This window comes from Alligator mississippiensis, chromosome 3 (genome assembly GCF_030867095.1).
Source record: "Alligator mississippiensis isolate rAllMis1 chromosome 3, rAllMis1, whole genome shotgun sequence".
NCBI lineage: Eukaryota > Metazoa > Chordata > Crocodylia > Alligatoridae > Alligator > Alligator mississippiensis.
In genome coordinates this window covers 260,385,905-260,407,585 of record NC_081826.1, presented here as the reverse complement: position 1 = coordinate 260,407,585, position 21,681 = coordinate 260,385,905, and the positions used below count along the sequence as shown (strand labels likewise).

The 21,681-nt window shown below is 45.9% G+C and overlaps 1 protein-coding gene across 7 annotated transcripts in view; it reads left to right on the top strand.

Moving 5' to 3' along the window:
- Positions 1 to 21,681, top strand: part of ERBIN (erbb2 interacting protein) — a 203,181-nt gene that overhangs the window by 78,444 nt on the left and 103,056 nt on the right. For all 7 annotated transcript variants that reach the window (XM_059725128.1, XM_059725123.1, XM_059725126.1 and 4 more), the window contains one exon: positions 10,448 to 10,565. In XM_059725128.1, the coding sequence (XP_059581111.1) occupies positions 10,448 to 10,565 (118 nt within the window). The remainder of the gene's footprint in view (positions 1 to 10,447; positions 10,566 to 21,681) is intronic.

Here is a 21,681-nt window from a genome sequence, read left to right as displayed (position 1 = left end):
CCTTGGGGCTCAGAAAACAGCTTGAAGGGCTGCATGGCAGCCTGCGGGCCGTATGTTGGACAAGCCTTCTGTAAACATACCTTAAGAAGGTTGGCATCAACCTTACAAACTGGGAAGTGCTGGCTGGTAACAGGTCTCAATGGTGCTGCACCATACATCAAGCTATAGTCCACTTTGAAGAGAGAACCATCTTGCCCAGGAAGCTGAGAAACAGCAGAGGAGGAAGAAAATCTCAAAACATCCTGGCCAACAGCTGTGCACTGTGCCGCGCGCCCCCCCCCCCCCCCACCCGGCAGCACCTGTTATATCTGTGGAAAAACTTGCAGAGCATGGATTGGACTCTTCAGCCATCTTAAAGCTCAACAATAATCTATCCCATCTTCTAGACATCATCTTCGTATAGAGGGATAGCTATAAAGACTCCAACTGGAAGTCCTACAGGTGAAGAACCTGTCTGTCTACCTTGGAAGCTGAGAGTGCTCTAATACCTTGGAGTTTTACAAGTTCTAAAATATGGAAAAGGGCCCTGTCACACACACTTGCCTTTTCTTTAGGTTTCTATAGCTCAAGGCCAGAAGGGACAATCTAAATAACTTTCTGTTTATTTAGTATGACCTCTTGTTTGTCACAGGCTATTTGATTTCAACTTTGGGAACAACAGGGTGAGTTGAATAAACTTATTTGATGAAACATATCTTTCATAAGGGCATCTAGTCTTGACTTGTGACAAAATCATGTGATGGAGAATTTGTTACTTCCTTGGCTTGTTTGTTCTCATGGTTAATCTCCCTCATGGTTTTAAAAAACCGCTGTTCTTCAGCTTCCTGCCACTGGTTCTATTATGCTTTTTCTGTTCAAGGTGCTTTCTTGAAGAACCCTTAGTGCCTTATATTTTCTCTTTAGGAATGTACTTTGTCACTGTTCTGGGTGGTTTTTTTTAAGTTGAACAGGTTGAACTCTTTAAGTGTCTCCCTCTGAAACAACATTACCCACTGATTTTGTGCTTTTCTTTTCTTCGCTTTTCAAATTTAACATCCATTTTAGAACATGGATACCAAAACTGTGTTCAGTATTCTAATATTGATCCTGCTGATGTGAACTGTGAATCAAAGATTTAAATTAAATGTTGTGAAGGGGAAAGAGGCAGAAAGACTTGGGAGCGTTAAACAAACATCCTTTTTAATTGTTTGTCTGTTTTTGTCCTGTAGCCACAGAAGTAACCTAAATGACAAAACTTCCCTTGTAGTTGTATAACTTTTCTGCTTCCAGGTAGTGGAAAACTCCAGAATGAGAACACATGCTCCAAGCTGAAAAGGCCTTGTGTGTTAGCTTTTCAGGGGTGGAGCCTGGCTTCTTAAGTCATCCTCCTATTTTTGAGTCATAGATTAACTACATTTTCTAAAGTTGAAGCAGCCCTTTACTATATAGTGGAGGCATTATCTCAAACTGAGAGTAAATCTGATAAAGTTTTCCTGCATTCTTAATGCTTTCTTGGTGGTTTTCCAGAATTCTAGTGAACATAAATGAGGGAAGGAAAATACAAATTAGATAATTAGTAAATAGTTATATAAAACTCAAACCAACTTTGCACACATGATATGTGCTGCTGGACTTGATCAGGGAGTCAGCAATCTCTGGCCTATGCTGTATCTGGCCTGCGAAAAGGCCTGACTTGGGAACGTCTGACCCAGCATGGGGAACGGTGAATCAAGCTGCCCATCCCCGCTGCAGGCCTCCTACTGCTATTGTGCTTGTGCTTACCCATGATGCAGAGGGGCAGAGTATCTGAGGGTAAGAGCAGGTGGCTTGAATTTGGAACAGGGCGTGGAGATGTATAACACCTGGGTCCTGCCTGTGGGGCAAAAGGTTTACCAATCCCTGGATTTAGCATATCCTAGCAGGAATTATTATTCATGGCCTATCCCTGTTTGTCTGGACAATTGTTTCTGTTTCATAAATAATACCAGTTTTGATGCCCAATTTTACACTTTTCCAACCAATGTTGTTATCCTTTATCCCATGCTAGCCCTTATGAAGAGGTTTTTCCTCTGTGCTTGTGACTTGGGGTGTCTGATTACTGCTAAAGTGTTTGCCTAGTACCTCGTGTGTGTTTGGGTTATCATGTGTTGTCGTCGTCCGTTCCCCCCCCCCCCCCGGGTCTCTTGTTGTTCTTCCCCTCCTGGAGTGACTGAGTGACAGGGCTTGCTTTGGATTGGACTAGTTTAGGTAATTGAGGGGTGGAGCTAGGCTAGGCAACCTTATAAAAAGTGAACTGTAGGAGCAATGAACAGAGGGCAGCAAACAGAGGAAGAATTTGCCCGGGGAGTTCACCTGAAGAGAGAGCCAGGGATCAGGAGTGTGTCTGTGTTGGTGTGTGTCCTCATGCGTGCATGTGTGTAGGACAGAGGTGCCCAACCTTTTTGAATGTGGGGCTGGACCACGAACTTTTTATCACTCAGTGGGCCGGCGAGCTGTATTCAAAGACGTCACAGGAAGTGGTATCATATCAGGAAGTGATGTCACGTGACCTTTGACACCAATGAAGTTGCAGGGGTTGACAAGATGCTGGTTGACATGGCATGCATGCCTGGGGTTGACATGGTGTTGTAGGAGCTGCTTGGCGACTACCAGGTTGACCTGGTGCTGGAGAAGCTGCGGGGCCAGGCTGGGGTTAACTTGGGGCCCGCCCAGCCTGCCGGTGCCATGCCCGGGTTGACATGGTGCTGCAGGACCCGCCTGGGCAGAACTGGGTTGGCACTGGCCAGGAAAAGCAGCATGCAGCTGAAGCTGGCTTCCCATGTGCTGCTGGGGACGGGCAGAGGCCGGCCCGGTCTGCACCGGCCAGCAGAAGTGGCAGCGGAGCTGTGTGCCACTCAGAACTGACCGGTGCAGGCTCATCCCATCTCAAGCGGCGCGTGGCTCCATCGCTGCTTCTGCTGGCCGATGCAGACCCAGCTGGGCTCCTTCCATCCCTAGCAGCACGTGAGAACCAGCGGCCCCCTCAGGGCCTCGCGCGTGGGCAGCTGGGCCTGGAGAGCCGCAGTGCCTGGGGGGAGACTGGCTGGGGGAGCAGGTGCTGCCTTGCTGTGGGGCAGGGCAGGGCAGCGGGGCTGACTTGAAATTGGGGGGGGGGGGTGAGGAGGCAGGTGCAGGCCGGCACTGCCAGCGGCCCCTGCTTCGCCTCCCACGCAGGGTCGTTCCCCCGGGCCCAGCGGGGGTAAGCAGCCCACCTCCCCTCTCCTCCCCTCGCTGCTGGCTGGGGCCCGCGGGCTGGCCCTGCCCGCCTTGCCGTGGCTTCGCACTCCACAGCGCTCCCTGCCTGCCTCACCGTGCTCCCTCCGCGCTCTCTGCCCACCTAGTCGCTGCGGCTCCGCGCTCTCTGCCCGCCTCGCTGCGCTCCTTCCGCCCTCTCTGCCCGCCTCGCCGCTGTGGCTCCGCGCTCCTTCCGCGCTCCCTGCCCGCCTCACCATGCTCCTTCTGCGCTCCCTGCCCGCCTTGCCGCTGTGGCGCAACGCTCTCTGCCCGCCTTGCCATGTTCCCTCCGTGCTCTCTGCCTGCCTCGCTGTGCTCCCTCTGTGCTCTCTGCCTGCTTCGCCACTGCGGCTCTGCGCCACCGCTGCTGCTGCTCTGCAGCGCTCCCTGCCTGCCTCGCCGCCACTGCCGCTAGCTCTGTGCTCTGCACTCTGCATTGCTGTGGGTCCGCGTTCCATGGCGCCACGGCCGCAGCTTCATGCTCCACGGTGGTGGTGGTGCCGCTGCCGCAGGCCAGATAAAATGGCTTGGTGGGCCGCATGGCAGCCCACGAGCCGTATACTGGACAAGCCTGGTGTAGGAGCATGATCATGGGCACCAAGTTGTCATCCAGTTTTGGGGGCCTAGGAGGTGTGCTGCCTGCCTGAAGCCTGAATTCTGAACATCACCAAAAGTCTGTCAAAGCTCCTCCATCCTTCAGACCACTATCCCTTCCTGCTTATCCACATATGCACCAATGATACTGCCACAATGTTAGATTTGAAAAAGACAGATTTAATCTGACTCAAGGAGCTAATAAGCACAGTGGTATGGGAGGATAGATTGAAGGATAAAGGCAAGTGGGAGGGCTGGGAGCTTCTAAGGGGCACAGTAAGCCCAACAAGAAACAGTTCTGGCATGATGGAAACACAAGAAGAATGGTGAGAGACCAATGTGGTTGCCCAAGGAGCTTCTAAAATGCTTCAAATGCAAAAGAAAAGCATACAGGCAGTGGAAGAATGGGCAGGTCACCAAGGAAGGTGTACAAGGAAATAGCAAGAACCTTCAGGGACAAAATCAGGAAGGCAGAGATAAAGCATGAGGTGCACCTGCCTGGCAAAGGACAAGAAGAGGTTCTGTAAGTATGCTGGCTAGAAAAGAAAAACCAAGGAGTCTGGGTCTTCTGTTAACAAGCCAGGGGGAACTCCTAACTGAAGATGCAAAGAAGGCAGAGGTACTCAACAGCTACTTTGCCTCTGCCTTCATGAAAAAATTGAATTGCCAGACACCAAATAGAAATTATCATAATAAGGAAGGGGCAAACTAAAGGAGGAGATAACAAGAGATGGTCAAAGAGCTTTTGTTGGGTCTGAATGAATTAAAGTTAGCAGGGCTCCTGAAGAAACTGGCAGAGGAGATCTCGGAATCCTTTGCAATGATCTTCATGAAGTTGTGAGAGACAGGCCAGGTACCAGAGGACTGGAAAAGGGCCAGTGTAGTGCTCCTTTTTAAATAAGGCAAGGAGAACCCAGGGAACCACAGGCTGGTAAGCCTCACCTCAATACCTGGGAGGTTACTGGAGCATATTCTAAGGAAGACATTTGCAAGCATCTGGTCTGCAGTATGATGCAGCTGCAAAAAAAGGCAAATGTGGTTTTGGGCTGCATCAGTAAAAACATTAGGTGCAAGACATGGGAGGTGATAGTGCTACTCTACTCAGCACTGGTTAGGCCTCATTGGGAGTACTGTGTGCAGTTCTGGGCACCATATCTTAAAAAGGACATGGAGAAGTTGAAGAGGGTCCAGAGGCATGCAACAAAGATGATCAAGGGCTTGGACAGTAAGTCGTACAAAGAGAAACTGAAGGAGTTAGGCATGTTCAGCTTGTGAAAAAGTTGCGTAAGAGGGGACATGATAGCAGCCTTCAAATACTGGAAGGGCTGCCATAAAGAGGAGGAAAAGCATCTTTTCTCTTCTGCTGCAGAGAGGAGGATGCAAACCAATGACTTGAAGTTGCAGCAAAGTAAACTTAGATTGGCTATCTGGAAAAACGTATTAACTGTGAGAATAGTGAGGCAGTGGAATAGACTGCCTAGGGAAGTTGTGGGCTCTCCATTATTGGAGGTGTTCAAGAAGAGGTTGTACAGCCACTGGTCAGGATCAGTACTGATGCCTGTTTTCTGCCATATGTATTTCCCATGTTTCTGGGCTTTGCTGGTTGCTTTCCCCTCCACCATCCTTTCTTGTGTTGTCAGGGTGTTTAAGCCTCTTCAACGGCATTGGGTGTTGGCTACAGCTAAGGCTGGGAACTTCAGCAGTGGTGTGTGCTGATTCTTTTACTAAGAGCAAAGCTGGAGGCTCCTGGCTCTACTCGGGGTCCAACCGATCGCCATATTTGGGGTCAGGAAGGAATTTTACCCCATAGTCAGGTTGGTATGGACTATGGGGTTTTTTGCCTTCCTCGGGGGGGAGGGGGAGGACTCTGCCCAGATGTCTTGGGCCTATAGTGACAATATTTTATGGGAGCAGGATGTTGACAGCTGTGGTTCCCCTGCTTTACCTGTGGCAGGTTAGGGTATTAGGTTAATGTTGTGTCAGGGTTTAGGGAAGTCTAATGTAAAGTTTAGGTTATGGTTTGTATAGGTTGATTTGGATAGGAATGATCCTGCATCAGGAGGGGGTTGGACTAGATGACTTCTGGAGGTTCTTTCCAGCCCTACTTCTCTATGACTGTATAACTCTGTATGTGGGAATAGATCACTCTAAACACCTGTGCTTTCACTTTGTCCTTCAGATTCCTCTTTAAAATTCTCCTTGTGGTGATACTTACAACACTTTCACGGTGTTGGGAACAAAGCAGGTATAGATGTACCTTATAGACTAACTGAATCAGGGATGGTAGCATCTCATGAAGTCATCTTTTGCTCATGAAAGCTTATGCATCTCTGATTCAGTCAGAGTTTAGGTACAAGGCAAGGGTAAAGATGGACCGTTTAGACTATCATAGCTAACAGCGTTGTGACAGCTGAAGTGCTAGGACCAATGGTTGTTATATAAGTTGGTAGGGCAAATCATATCGGTATTATCTTGTGCTTTGCTTGCCCCTTGTCTGTGTGTGGTGGTGGCTTTACATTTGGTTGGCTCTCTTCCAACCCATATTTAGAGAAAGGGTTTTCTTTCTTTCATTGATGTTCATAGAGTATTAGTACTTCACCAATAGTACAGTCATAGAATCATCACAGAAAATTGGGGTTGAATTTGCCTCAGGAGCATGGGCAACTGATGCCGCCTTAGTCAGGGGGGAGGGATATGCCCTCCCTGTAACCAGTCCTGCTGACCAGTGGAGTCCCTCTGCGGCTGATCCTGGGGACTGGGGTGGGTATCCCCCGGGTGATCCCGTGCCGGCAGATTGCTGTGCTTGCTGCAGCCGCTTCTGGGAGCAAGCACTGGCCAATTGCTGCAGCCACTCCTAGAAGCAGCCCCAGCCACTCGTGAAAGTGGCTGCAGCGATCGGCCATTGCTTGCAGGGGCGGCACTGGTGTTCCCACCTGCCCCCTCCGCCTATCACCTAAGCAGTGAGCATGGCTGTCAGGGGGTGCACTGGTGCTCTTGGGGTGCACATGCACCCCCTATGCATTGCCACCGCCAACCCCTTGCTCAAAGCAGGACCATCCCCAACTAGATCATCCCAGCTAAAGCTTCATCTGGGTCAGTCTTCAAAACCCCCAAGGATGGAGATTCCATAACCTCTTTGGGTAACCTGTTCCAGTGCTTTACTGTCCTCCTGGTGAGAGAGTATGTCTTAATATCTAACCTAAACTTCCCTTGCTGCAACGAGAACATTGCTCCTTTTTCTTTTACCTGCTGCCACTGAGAATAGTCCAGCTTGAGGGTGGGCAATTATTTCAGCTGGAGGACTGCTTACAGAGTTATGGTGAGCTGTTGAGGGCCTCAAGGGTAGCCCTGCACCCTGGTTGCCATTTTGGGATTGGAAGTCCTGTCCCCTAACCCCTGACCTTTGCTACCAGACTCCTCTCCCTTTGCCCCCTGAAAGTACTCCTTTTGGGAGGGGAGGGTTGCCATCTTGGAACCAGAAAAAAAAAAAAAGAAATTATGCTAAAAGATAAACATGTGCTATAACTTATTTTCATTTTATTACAAAAAATATTTTTGTCATGCTTTGTGTTTGCATACTGTATATAAAGGTAATTGCATAATATCTAAAAAGTGTCTTACTCTTGCATGGTGTGGTTGGGGGATGTGTGTATGGTGAGGTTTGTGAGGGGGTGTGACTGTGTGCAGGGGCAATAGGGTATGTTGGGAGTGTGTGTATATGTGGGGGCTTGTGGGAGCAGTGTTTTGCGGGGTGTGATGTGTGTGGGGGGTGTGAGGACCCCCCCACCTACTCCCTCCCTATGGTGCATAGCCCCTGCCAGCGGTGGCAGGAGCAGCACCAGCCAGCAGACAGCAGGTGTTTAGGGCACTTGTGGCCTATGCAGGTGCTGCTGCCCAGCAGTGCATGGCCCCAAATAGCACTGCACCGGGTGACAAGGGGTGCAGCTAGGCCAGCCTGCCTCTATGATGCGGGGCTTCCTGCAGTACATGTGCAGCTCCTGGCACTTGCACACCAGTGGGGGAAGCCCCACATGATGAAGCCAGGTGCCTTCTCTGCTCCTTGCCATGCAGGTCCTGGGACTACACCAGGAAGCAGAGGGCAGGGACGGGTCTCCCCACCATTTCTGGCAGAGTCCCGAGACCTGCACTCCAGGAAGTGGAGAAGGTAGCTGGCTCTATCGTGTGGGGTTTCCTCCACTGGCATGCAAGTGCTGGGAGCTGCACATGAACTGCAGGGAGCTCTGTGTGATAAGAGATGGGCTGGCCAGGTTGTGCTCCTTGCCACTACATGCAGTGCTGGCTGGAGCTGTGCGCCACTGGGTGAGAGTGCCTGCATGGGCCATGTTCATCTGCCGTGTGCTGCTGCTTCTGCCATTGCTGATGGGGGCTGTGTGCTGGGTGGGGGGGATTTGGGAATGGGGGGGGCCCGCACCCCCCACACACTCCCTCACAGCCACACCCTGCCCAGCCGAGCTCCTGCTGTCCCCTGGATATGGGCTCCATGCTGTCGCCAGCCCCAGCTTGATGCTTTGTGCCGCCACCCAGCTGCAGGTCCCTCTCCCCTGCCCCTGTCGCTTCCCTACCTGGTACCTGGAGCTGGATGCCATGGAAGCTGAGCAGGTCCCTTAGTGGCTGCAGCAGTGGCAGCATCAACCCTGCCCAGAAGCTGTGCGCTGACTGGGCTGAGTCCTTCTACCAACAAGAAGGTAGAACAAGGGTGGGAGCTACGTGCATGGCCTGGGTGGTGTACAGTTAGTTGGTGGGTGCCCATGGGCCAGATGAAATTGACAGGTGAGCTGAATCCGGCCCACAGGCAGTATTTTGCCTGCCCCTGGTCTAGCTCCATCCTCTTTGGAACCACCCTTCAGGTAGTTGAAGGCTGCTATTAAATCCCCTCCCAGTCTCCTCTTCTCCAGACTAAACGAGTCCAATTCCCTCAGCTTTTCCTCAGTAGTCATGTGCCTCAGCCCCCAAACCATTTCTGTTGCCCTCTGCTGGACTCTCCAATTTGTTTACATTCTTTCCGTAGTGGGGGCACTAGCATATAATATTGTACAATATAATAACCAATAACGGTACAATCCAGTATAACAGCTTATCCTTGTAAATTAAACTTTATAGTTTCATAGTTGGTAGGGTTGGAAGGGACCTAAGCAGATCATTTAGTCCAACCCCCCCGCCGTGGGCAGAAAAGGATGCTGGGGTTAAATGACCCCGGCTAGGTGGCTGTCTGGCCTCCTTTTGAAGACCCGCAGGGTAAGGGAGAGCACCACTTACCTTGGAAGTTGGTTCCAGCTCCTAGCCGCCCTGACAGTGAAGTAGTGCCGCCTGATATCTAGCCTGAATCTACTCTCAGTCAACTTATGGCCCTTGTTCCTTGTTACCCCAGTAGTCCTTGGGGGAACATGGACTCTCCCATTGCCTGCTGGTCCTCCTTGGCCAGTTTATAGATGGCCACCGGATCCCCTCACATCCTTCTCCTGTGGAGGCTGAACAGGTTCAGGTCCTGTAGCCTCTCCTTGTAGGGCCTGCCCTGATGCCCCCTAATCGTGCGAGTGGCCTTCCTCTGGACCCTCTTGATGCTGTCCACATTCCTCCTGAACTGCGGTGCCCAGAACTGGACATAGAACTCCAACTGCAGCCTGACCAATGTCACATAAAGGGGAAGGATCACCTCATTGCCCCTGCTCATGATGCATCTATGGATGCATGACAAAGTGCGGTTAGCCTTCCTGACTGCATCCCCACATTGGCGGCCCATGTTCATCTTGGAATCAGTAGTGATTCCAAGATCCTTCTCTGCCTCTGTGCTGACGAGTAGGGAGTTCCCCAGCCTGTATGTATGCGGCTGGTTCTTCCTCCCCAGGTGCACGCCTTGCACTTGTCCATATTGAAAGCCATCCTATTTGCATCTGCCCACCTCTGTAACCTGTAGAGATCTAGTTGCCTGTTCCTCTCCTCCAGCTTGCTCACTTCTCCCCACATCTTAGTGTCATCCACGAATTTGAACAAGGTGCTTTTCATCCCCTTGTCCAAGTCACTGATGAAGATGTTGAACAGTGTGGGTCTGAGGACCAGGCCCTGGGGGACCGCACTGCCCACATCCCTCCAGGTCGAAAGTGACACATCCACTATTATTCTCTGGGTGCAGCCCTCCATCCAGTTTGCAACCCATCTGACTGTGTAGGTGTCGACACCACAGAAGCCTAATTTTTTAATGAGGATCGGGTGAGAGACAGTGTTGAAGGCTTTCCTAAAGTCCAGGAAAACGCTATGTCCACTATGACACCTGCGTCCAAGCTTTTGTGACCTGGTCATAAAAGGCCACCAGGTTGGTCTGACAGGACCTGCCTCTAATGAACCCATGTTGATGAACATGCTAAATTTAATTGAAGTTAAATAAACAATTGGTTTAATATACTAAGTTGTAGTCAAAATTTGTTGGTATCCTGTCTTTCTCATTGGCTTTTCAGAAAATGAATAAAAACAAAAGTCGCACACCTATATAATATAGTATACTATAATACAAATATATGCTCTTATAAACTAACTCCTAAAAGGTCACATTCACTTATTTCTTTTTGTTTGTTTGTTTCAATAGCAACTTTTTAACTGTCAGTGTCTGCACAAGCTGAGTTTGCCAGACAATGATCTAACCACTTTGCCAGCATCCATTGCAAATCTCATTAATCTCAGGGAACTGGATGTCAGCAAGAATGGTAAGTTATTCTGCTTATTACTTTGAATGAACTAAAAGGCAAGATACTACGAATGTATAGATTTACAGATTAAATTATCATTATCAGAAAACAACTATTTGTTTTAAGATTTAGATCACTAACCTAAGTATGTATCAAATTTGCTTTATGAAAAAATAGAATTTTAGAATACATGGGATATTGATTTTTATACCTTGCCAAGTGGTTGATTTATCTCTTTGAAATTTGGTACAGAAAAAATAATATGGTAGAATGAAATCCTACTCTACAAAAAAACTTAAGTACATGCTCAGATTTACTGATAACAATGGATATGTATAGAGGTGTATGAGGTTTTGATTTTAATCCGATAAAGTAGAAACATTGATCTGTGTCCCACGTACATAATTTGTAAGATTAAGACATTAGGTACAGGCATAACTACCAGCAGAGCAGACCTGAGCAAGGTGCAGGGCCGGGGCTCTGCCCCCGCCCCAATCCCATGCGCCATGGATGCAAAGAAGCCACCACCAATAGTGGTGGCTTCTTTGCATTGGTGGTGGCGGGGGAGAGGGGAGCAAGCGGCTGGATGCGAAACCGGCAGTGGCAATGCAGAGTTGTCGCGGCCGCTCCATCCAGCTGTGCAGAGCCCCCCAAAATGTGGAGCCCAGGGCGGTTGCCTCCCTGCCGCTGGTCCCTGGCTTCCCCCCGCACCCTCCGGCCACATGCTGCCCTGCCATTGCTTGCTCCACTGCCGTGGTGGGTGGAGGGCAAATTTTAGGACGACTCTCTTAAAATTAGATTCTGTACATGTAAATTTATAACTAATTTATAATTTCTCTGTTTATTATCTAATTATTGGGAGGCTTGGGGTGTGTCTTAAATTGGAAGTCATCTTGGATTTGGGTAAATACAGTACATCTGTTTACAAAACCTGTTCAGATCATAGGGGGATGGTCAGGGGACTGGCTCTTCTGGGTAGCTGCATGGAGTAGGTGCTGTTACCTACACTGGGTGGTGGCAAGCTTGTTTAGCTTGGTAAACAGCTGTCATGAGGCAAGATGTGGACATAAAATGCCTACAGTGATGTAATTTTATCCCTGACTTCCAGGACTAATTCTGCATTGCACTTGAGTGAGTTATGAAGGACAGCATTATGCTATCTGCTCTTCTTTCCCCATTTTTTTTTTTTCACTAGTGTAAACATGTTTAGTGACTTCTTGAGACACTGGACCCAATTTTTTTTTTGTTGGCTTATATTTATTGTTGTTGCCTTTGTTGTATATTGTCTCAGCTATGGCTTTCTTTTCCTGAACTCTAATATAAACAGTTTCTTTTTCTTAATACTGTAAGATTAAATGCACTATGTAACTCATTCCAAATGAAAATTGGACATTTGATTCTTATTCGCATTTGATTCTTATGCGCCTGTGTTTTGTTTTAAAATATATTGGTTTTTTAGTGGTGCTTTTTGGCAAATTGGTAGTTCTATGCAACTATGAGTGTATTCAAGCATGGTGGGCCCAATCAGAACAATTGAGGAACAATGTTTAGTGTTTTGGTAGGGGCTAAGATGCAACATTCCCTATTAAAGTTTTATTGCCACTTTAATTCACATGAATGCAGGGGGACTTATTGCAGACTAACAGAGTTTGCTATAATAAGCTTCTGATACAGCCTACAGTTTAAAAAATCAAAAGAAAACAAACAGGGAGATAGGGACTGCTAAAATCGTGAAGGTTTTCTGTGCTTTGATTAATAGTTTTATTTACAAGCTCTTAACGCGTTCAAAGGCAAAACCTTGCCATATAATCAAGCGAATTGTCATGCACGTGTTGTTCTGAGAAGAGAATTGTTCCTTGAAAAATGTTCAACTCTGAGGCCTCTTAGTATTGTTGAGTAGACTATTCTTTCTAATGTTTCCTGGATTCTGCTGTTAAAAGCACAATTTCCAGAAATTTTTTTATCTATTGTGCGAGTTCCCTGCATTCAGGTATTAACCTTTTCAAGAGCCGATAGGAGAAAGCTTATGAGGTATTTAAAGTATCTCCTAAAGAAGAGGTCTAAATTGGAGTTTGAACAAAAAGAATGAACAGTGGTTCTGATAAGCTGTTGATGCAGAGGTAGGTTGTTGTTAAAAGCTGTAGCAGTTGTAGACCTCTTGATCAATACATGGTGTTCTTTCTTTGCATATTTCTCTAATGCAAAAGTCCAGAGTTCTAAGAAAAGAAGAGATCTAAATTTCAGTTAAATCACATTAAATAATCTTCTATATACTTTAGCTAGTTATTTTGCAACACTGATCTGTATTCAGTATATTACTTTCATTAAGATGAAATGCTTACATCCAGCATTGATACCAAAAAATTAGAGAAGATTCTTCTTTCTAAAAAAAAAAAAAAAAATCCAGCTGCTAAGAGGTTGCATTATCTTTCATTGTCCATTATGACCAGCTTAATACTATGTGTGTATATTTTTAAAAAATGAATATGGCATTTGTGAATGTAGAATAACTTGATTGTTGTTTCTGTGCTCCTGGTACAAATATATAATAGTATTTTCTAAATGGGACAGTCCTTAAACACTTTCACTATGACAAAATGATTAAGTTAGCTAAAAGAAGTGTTTTTCTGTCATAGACTGTACTGTTGAAAGGATTAATTATTTCTAACATAGAAGTTGTTATTAAGTGGAATTTGAAAGCAGCAACAGCTTTTCTTTGTTTGGGTGCTACAAATTATTTGCGTACAAGTAGACCACTGATAAGTTACCAGTTGTAGAGAGTTATCTATCCAAAATAATGTAACCTTTAGTCAAATTTAAAAAAAATCTACTCAAAGAATGTTTCTTTCTTAAAGGCAGATAAAGTATTTTAAGAAGGCAGTAGCTGTATAATTTGGTATGTGAATAAACTGAAGCAGCTTTATTTCTGAATTTACAGTGTCCCCCAGGAAAAATTTGTAACCATGTTGTAGATGGCTTTCTATCATAAGCCTGATTTATTTTTTCAGTCATTTGCCGGAACCTGAAATCTTCAGGTCCCATCCCTACCCAAATCTTCCTCCAATTTTAAAAATTGCTTTTTATCTTAGGATACACCCCCTCCCCCTTCTCCAGGAGTGTGTCTTGACTCATCCTGGCTTATGAGGTAATAGGTACTGGAGTTTATTCCAATGTCTTGATAAATTTGAAGCTGTTTTTAATACTTCTTAAAGAAATGGAGGAAACTGTTTTCACTTCCTTTTCCTTATCCACAGCTATGGAAGTGGGACAACTCTGTTCTTCCCTTTTTTTTTTATCCCAAAGCCTCCTTTGAACAAACTGCAGTACTATTATCTCCGTACCCCTCTCTCAGCTTACGGGTGAATCTGGCTCAGCTTCCCATTCCTTTTAGTTTTTCTACCTGTGTAAGTTGACAAATGTGAGTCTGTAGCCAGTTTTACTGACTTGGATAAAACTAGGTGATTAATCTCTGCAAAAGAATTTCTGGATAAACTGATGACTTAGCTACTTAATTAACAAGTATGTGTCCTGTATTTTAATTTGCATATTCAAAATGTTGTTGGGGACTTTAGAGGGTGGATAACATTGCCTGTAAAAAGTTTCCCCTTGACAGGTGGGATGAATTTGTGAAGCTGAGGATGTATGTACCTTGGAAGGTCTTATGTTGGAGATATTGGAAAGCCTTCTGACAGCTGAACATCAATAGAAAGTTTCTGTGAGGGTTCTCTTTCTCAATATTCAACAGTTCAACTTTTCTGAAGTGTTAGGATGCAGACAGATGCAACATTTGAAATGTTTCTAAATATAACAGGCTTGGAAATGTTTCAACAATGTAGTGTTTCAGCTGCCAGACTTGTATACATTCTTTGTTGTCATGCCCTTCGCTGGAACACTTTAAAATCACCACCACAGCAGTATGGGAGTGCTACAGGTAGGCTGCAGTGACCTGTAGCTCCACTCCACCCTCACCCCTTCAGAGAGAAGCAGAACAGTCTGCAGTCCCTGAGTGCCTGGGCATGTGATGTCTGCAGTGCCCTGTGCATCTGTCTAGCTGCTGGCTTCTGGTCTTGTCTGGCAGGCTGTCAGGCAACCTGTCTGATTGTTCACCCAGTTCTCTCTTCCTCTTCAGTGAAAGGGCAGGGGGAAGGATAGAACACTGGGATTCGGGAGGATCTATGCTACCCCTACGCCTCCATACCAATACAGATGTAATGAGAAGTGAACCACTTCAAAGTAGTACCTTGCATTTTAAGCAATTAATCCAGGATAGGTTTTTTTTGGTAGTTTCCCTCCTTTGAACAGAAAAGGTCCTAAGAAGCATCACCAGCATCTCAGCCTCCATTTTTTTTCTCTGGTCCATGTGATGGTAGTTTCCACTTTTCCTCTTCTTTGGGGAGAAATGCAAGTAGAAGGACAACATCAAAAGGCTGGAGAAGTTTCCTGCGCAGCCACTCCGATAGCAGCTTTTGTGACAGCAGACTGCCAAAGAGCAGACCAAGGAGAGTCTGCTGGAAGGACTTCTGATTCAACTCCTTTTTCTATTACATATGCTGAAACTTTACTCTTACCTATATCCTAATTGACAGGTTTCATCTGTCAGCAAGGAAAGAGCATGAAAGGAAGTAAAAGAGCCTTCGGTTCACCTTTGAAAGGACTGGTGTAAGAGGCACTTGAAAGGGCACAAAATGAAATCTATTTACCACAAGTGGCATCAATTATAATACACTTCTCAGCTTTCAGCTTCCAATCCAAGTCAGAAAGGAGTTTAGAACAATCATTCCTACTGAGAGTTTGCACATTTTGTTTAAAGAAGCAGCTACTCTAGATTTGCCTCCAGAGGAAATCCTCATAAGTGAAAAGGAGGAAAACAAATTTAATAGAGGGGAGACCCCACAGCAGTACTGCTCCATTGGTTCGAAGCAAGCTTACATTTCTACAAATTTTCCTTTTATTGAAAACTTATAAAAGAGGAATGGAAGCTCCAAAGCAAGGTAGAATGACCAAGTAGCATGGCTAAATGGAGCTATAGTATCTATAGATACAAATTATATCTGAGTTCTCCTCAGCTTGATGCTATCAAGTCATCTCTAGTCAGAGACTACACTTCCCATGGTGGTGGGGCTGGAGAGAGCATGTTGCTAGCAGACCCTACGGTTGGGGTAGGATTGAATGAATGGCAAAAAGAAATTTTGATGCTTCATCAGCTACCATTTGAATTTTGTCTATATCTTGGTTTTATTGGAGTTAGTATTATCACGTGTTGACCATTTCTGACACAGTACTACTAAAGTTCAGAAGAGCATTTAATTTGCATTATTTAACAAAATGTTCTCAAGTGCTGGACTTTGGATTTTAATGCATCTCTGGATGTCCTCTAGTACTCAGCTAGCCTCATAGGCTGTAATGTGGTAGTTTGCCAACATGTGGCTCCAGAACTGGACGTCACAACCTCAGGCTAAAAAACATTAAGCCAAGTTATGATATCTAGTAGGGGGAGGGGACAAACTGTTTACTCAATCCATATATGAAACTGATAGCAGACTCATCAGAAAAATCAAAGATCTTGGTTCCCTAACAGGCAGTAGAAGAAGGAACAACAAAGATGCAACTTTCATAATACAATCAAATTTTGTTTCCAGTAATAATCTGCATTGATCTCCCAGTGAAGCTAATAGGGGAAAAAAATCATTGCTTTTAATAGAAACAGTTAATTCAGCACAAATTAATTTTGGAAGTACTGTCTACTATGTTTAAGTGTCCTAACATTCAGACCACTGTTAGTAGCAGTACAACTGGCTTGCAGTCCTTAATGACAAGAAAGCATGCTTATTTGTGCCTCAAATTTGTACTGGTGATTTGTAAGCTTATGCGTTTTTACAGGCTTGTTATTAATCAGGCCATAGCTAAGGAAAGAATACTGCACATACATTTTCTATTCTAAGGTGCATCAAAGACCCAACTTCTTATTCATGGAAACACAACATGGTGATTGGGGGTAGAGTTTGGCTTTAAAAAAATCCTTATTCCTAGAGGATCTGGATAGTTTCTTACTGGTTTCTGTTGGCTTCCATTGCAATTGAACACAGGGTTGCCAGTGTCAGCTGTGTGGTGGGGCTGGTTGACAGCCATGTGATGTAGCCCTGCATGGGGATGCACCCCCTGGCTTTGCGTGCAGAGCCAACACCCTCCCCCCCCCCCCAACACACCCTCCTGTCAGCAGACTGACAGTCATACAGTGTAGGTTTGCAGCAGTTTTCAGAATGCCAGGGTCAGGGGACCCCATATTCTGCACTGGCCCGGTCCTGTAGGGAGCAGACCAGGAAAGCCAAGGCTGCAACTGAACTCCAGCTAGCTTTGAGCATCAAGGACAATAAAAAGTCCTTTTTCAGATATGTGGGGAGCCGGAAGAAAAGCAGGGGCAACGTTGGACCCCTGCTGAACCAGATGGGGCAACTGACAACTGACGCCCAGGAAACAGCCAACCTATTAAATAGGTACTTTGCATCAGTCTTTCATCAGCCCCATGGGACGCCCATGCCCGCTACAGGGCCGGGAAGTCCGGGTGAGGGTGATCCCCTGCTCTCCATTAATGCTGACTTCGTGAAGGAACATCTTGAGAAGCTGGATACCTTCAAGTCAGCTGGCCCTGACAGTCTTCACCCCAGGGTACTCAAGGAGCTGGCGATCATCATAGCCCAGCCTCTAGCACGGATCTTTGAAAACGCTTGGCACTCTGGTGTAGTGCCCGAAGGCACCACATTGGCCTTCTTCCAGTCTATCTTCAAGAAAGGGAGGAAAGTGGATCCGGCTAACTATAGGCCCATCAGCCTGACTTCTATCCCAGGGAAGATCTTAGAAAAGTTTATTAAAGAGGCCATCCTTAATGGACTGCCCGATGCCAACATCTTAAGGGATAGCCAGCACGGGTTTGTTGCGGGTAGGTCTTGCTTGACCAATCTCATTTCCTTCTACGACCAGGTGACCTATCACCTGGACAAGGGAGAAGAGATTGATGTCATATATCTTGACTTCAAAAAAGCCTTCGATCTGGTGTCCCATGATCACCTCTTGGAGAAACTGGCCAATTGTCGCCTTGGGTCCTCCACGATCCACTGGCTGGAAAATTGGCTCCGTGGTCGGACCCAGAGGGTAGTAATTGATGGAAGTCACTCATCATGGTGTCCTGTGACCAGTGGGGTCCCCCAAGGTTCTGTCCTTGGACCCATACTGTTCAACATCTTCATTTATGATGTGGACACTGGAGTCAGAAGTGGACTGGCCAAGTTCACCGATGACACCAAACTTTGGGGCAAAGCATCCACACCAGAAGACAGGCGGGTGATCCAGGCTGACCTGGACAGGCTCAGCAAGTGGGCGGATGAGAATCTGATGGTGTTCAATGCCGATAAATGCAAGGTTCTCCACCTTGGGGGAAAAAAAACCCGCAGCATCCTTATAGGCTCGGCAGTGCTACGCTGGCTAGCACTATGGAAGGAAGAGACTTGGGAGTCATCATTGACCACAAGATGAACATGAGCCTGCAATGCGATACTGTAGCTAGTAAAGCGACCAAAACGCTGGCTTGCATCCATAGATGCTTCTCAAGCAAATCCCGGGACGTCGTTCTCCCCCTGTACTAGGCCTTAGTGAGGCCGCAGCTGGAGTACTGTGTCCAGTTTTGGGCTCCACAATTCAAAAAGGATGTGGAGAAGCTTGAGAGAGTCCAGAGAAGAGCCACGCGCATGATCAGAGGTCAGGGAAGCAGACCCTACGATGACAGGCTGAGAGCCCTGGGGCTCTTTAGCCTGGAAAAGCGCAGGCTCAGGGGTGATCTGATGGCCACCTACAAGTTTATCTGGGGTGACCACCAGTATCTAGGGGAACGTGTGTTCACCAGAGCGCCCCAAGGGATGACGAGGTCGAATGGTCACAAACTACTTCAAGACCGTTTCAGGCTGGACATAAGGAAGAATTTCTTTACTGTCCGAGCCCCCAAGGTCTGGAACAGCCTGCCACCGGAGGTGGTTCAAGCGCCTTCATTGAACACCTTCAAGATGAAACTGGATGCTTATCTTGCTGGGATCCTGTGACCCCAGCTGACTTCCTGCCCTTTGGGCAGGGGGCTGGACTCGATGATCTTCCGAGGTCCCTTCCAGCCCTAATGTCTATGAAATCCATGAAATTAGCTGAGCCAGAGTGCTAGGACATAGTGAACCAATAGGGCTCACCATGATGAAGCCAGGATGTTTCCCTTCCCCGGCAGATGGTCCTGAGGGAGCTGTAGGGCAGAGCATGTTCAGATGCCAGGTTGGGGTGAGTCCAATAACATGAACTATAAGTGGATGTAACAAGCAGAAGTCTTGAAGAAGGGCATATCTGGAGTGGAATTTGAACTGCACTTTTGATTTTTAATGTTAGAGCCAGTTGCTAGTGGAGGACCAGGTATCCACCAAAGAAACTGAGCAGATATCATGGTCTCCACACCCAGAAGATGGACATGGTGCAGGAAGAGTCATGTAACGTGCCCAGTAGATGTCATAAGCCAATGGAAGCAAAATGTGTGGTGGCAGGGAGTGGGAGCACTTGACTTCTCTTGGCTTGATCTCTGGTTAGGTGGGGAGCTTCCCTCCGAGCTGAAGAGAGCTATTTGGAATTCAGAGCACTAAGTACAGAAGAAAAATCAGAGAAATGGTTCCTTTTGTTTATTGCCCTATTTTGACCTTGTTCTTTTTATGTTTCTTTGTATTTCTTCTGTCTTGCTTTCTTGCCTTCCTGTGTGTTGTGCTCTTTTTTTTCCTTTTTATCCTTCATTTTAGGTTTCGTTTTCTTGTTAAAAGTAAAGATTAAAGAAGAGTTAATAGAACAAGGCTGATATGACTACAGCTGAGGGGAAGTAGGCATCCTGAGTCCTTTGTGCAATTAATTGATAAATATTGCTTCCAATTTCCTGATCATTAGAGGCTCTGAAGCCCAGCATATTGGGAACAGCCATTTAATTGACTTCTAAAAATAATAATTAGAATCTATAATACTTGTACAGCAGACAAAATAAAAATATTGTTTCACTATGCATTTCTGTTATATTCGCTTTCATGAGGTTTCATGCTGTTATGAATGATAGCACTTATCTGTACTGAAATAATGAATAAAACCAATAGGGATTCTTTAGCAGATAACAATCAGTACTGTGTACCAGGAGAATCTTTTTTTTTTTTAAATGAAACAGGCATTGTTGGGCCTGATTTGATTTGAACCCAGTATTAGAGGGGAAGTGGTCCCCAACTCTGTCAAGCCCAGATAGGAGTGGTGAGCGAGATTTATTATTAGCCAAGGTGATCAATACAGCCATGCTCCCACAGAGATGTAAACCCACATACTCTCCCACATGCCCACACTCTCACTCGTGCCCAGTTGGTTCAGCGGTTACCTATTACACTCTCACTCGCCTCATCTCATACCACCCTGTGTTATCCAGTCATCATCAGTTGCCATCCATCCATCATTCATATCTTTAATAATCACCACCCCAAATTGCAACATTCACCTGTCGGTCAAACCTGTTGCATCACTACTTCTCAGAAGAAGGGACCTGGTTTCCCAACTGTACATGCTCACACTTTCTAATCAGGTCACCAGATTGCAACTTTCACATATTCTAGAACAGTGGTTCTCAACCTTTTTTGTACCGGGACCCATTTGTAAACATCAGTGACCGGTCCCAACCCATTGCCCCTCACTCCCGACCTGTTATCCTCCTCCCCCAGGACCCAGCCCTCCAAGCCCCAGCTGGAACTCTGCCAGCCTACAAGGGAAAAGCCATGGTTGCCCATGTTTTTCTTCTTTAAAGAAAAATCCATTTTTAAAGTTTGTTCATGATCCTTTCATATATTCTTGAGACCTGCTTTTGCGTTGCAACCTACAGGTCGAGAAACACTGTTCTCAAATAATCTTCCAAAGGGTACTACTGCACATGTACCTACATCAGAGTGCCAAATAAATCACCAGGTACAGCATAATTTAATTCCTGACTTACTTCAGTCAGCCTACTAGCACCACTTGAGTTTTTGTTATTCTTTATTCTTATTGAATTAGTATGAATTTACTTGAGGAGGTGGTTTTGCTGATATATGGCCAAGTATGCATACAGTCAGACCCTTTGCTGATTTGTGTCCGTGCAGAAACATTTTGTATCTACTGGTAAATTGGACTGTATTGCAGGGTGGGTTTGATTTAAATCAGTTTAAATTGTGATTTAAACCACTGGTCAGGAAGCCTTGATTTAATCATTGTTTTCTCCAAAAAGTGTATTCTTGTTGTTTGCTATAAGTTTAATACATATTATTTACAACTCAGAGGTAGATGTAGGCTTAATTTTTAGAAGGTACACAACTATGCATTTTAAAGCTGTGATTTATTTTGATATTTTTTCAGATTAATTTTGTAGCTACATCAGAAAACTGAATTATGATTTAGCAAAGCTAATTGCAGCAGATACTTCACTAGATTAATCATGTATATTTGGGGGATGTTTTTGCCCAAATGTATTAGGAAGACCTCAAATGAGTGCTGCAGCCATATGTTATTAGTATGGGGCTTTCTTTGATTTTTTTTTTCTAGATTTCATGTCTCTTGTATAGCCTGGCAAGCCTTCTGCCATATAGATTTTCCCTTCTACCATACATTCCCTCACTGGATCTCAAATCAATGGGGGAGGCTATAGTCAGAAACTTATCCTGCAAGACTTCTGGAATACTTTGCTCAAAATGTTTCTCTTTTGTTTCTACTGCCTCTTCTTCCTTGCATTTATTTCCTGACTCCTCTTCCTTGCCCGGACTCCATGCCCAACAATCCTCTATTCATTTAACTTTTTGAAAACTTTGTACTCTTTTAGAGAGAGGTCAGGTCCTGACTGTACAAAAATGTGCAGAGAGCCAATAGGGCTGATTGGGAAGGTAATCAGGTCTGTTATCTCTCATCTCCACATATTGCTGTTAACAAGGATGTTATTTCTGGAGAGAGAAATCCAGTCTGAGAACTGAAACTAAGCATCACAGACTTGCTTAATGGGATCTTCTAGACTGAGCACTGAGTCCCATTGGATAGAGTGGTTTTCTTTAATCTTCACTAATTTAGA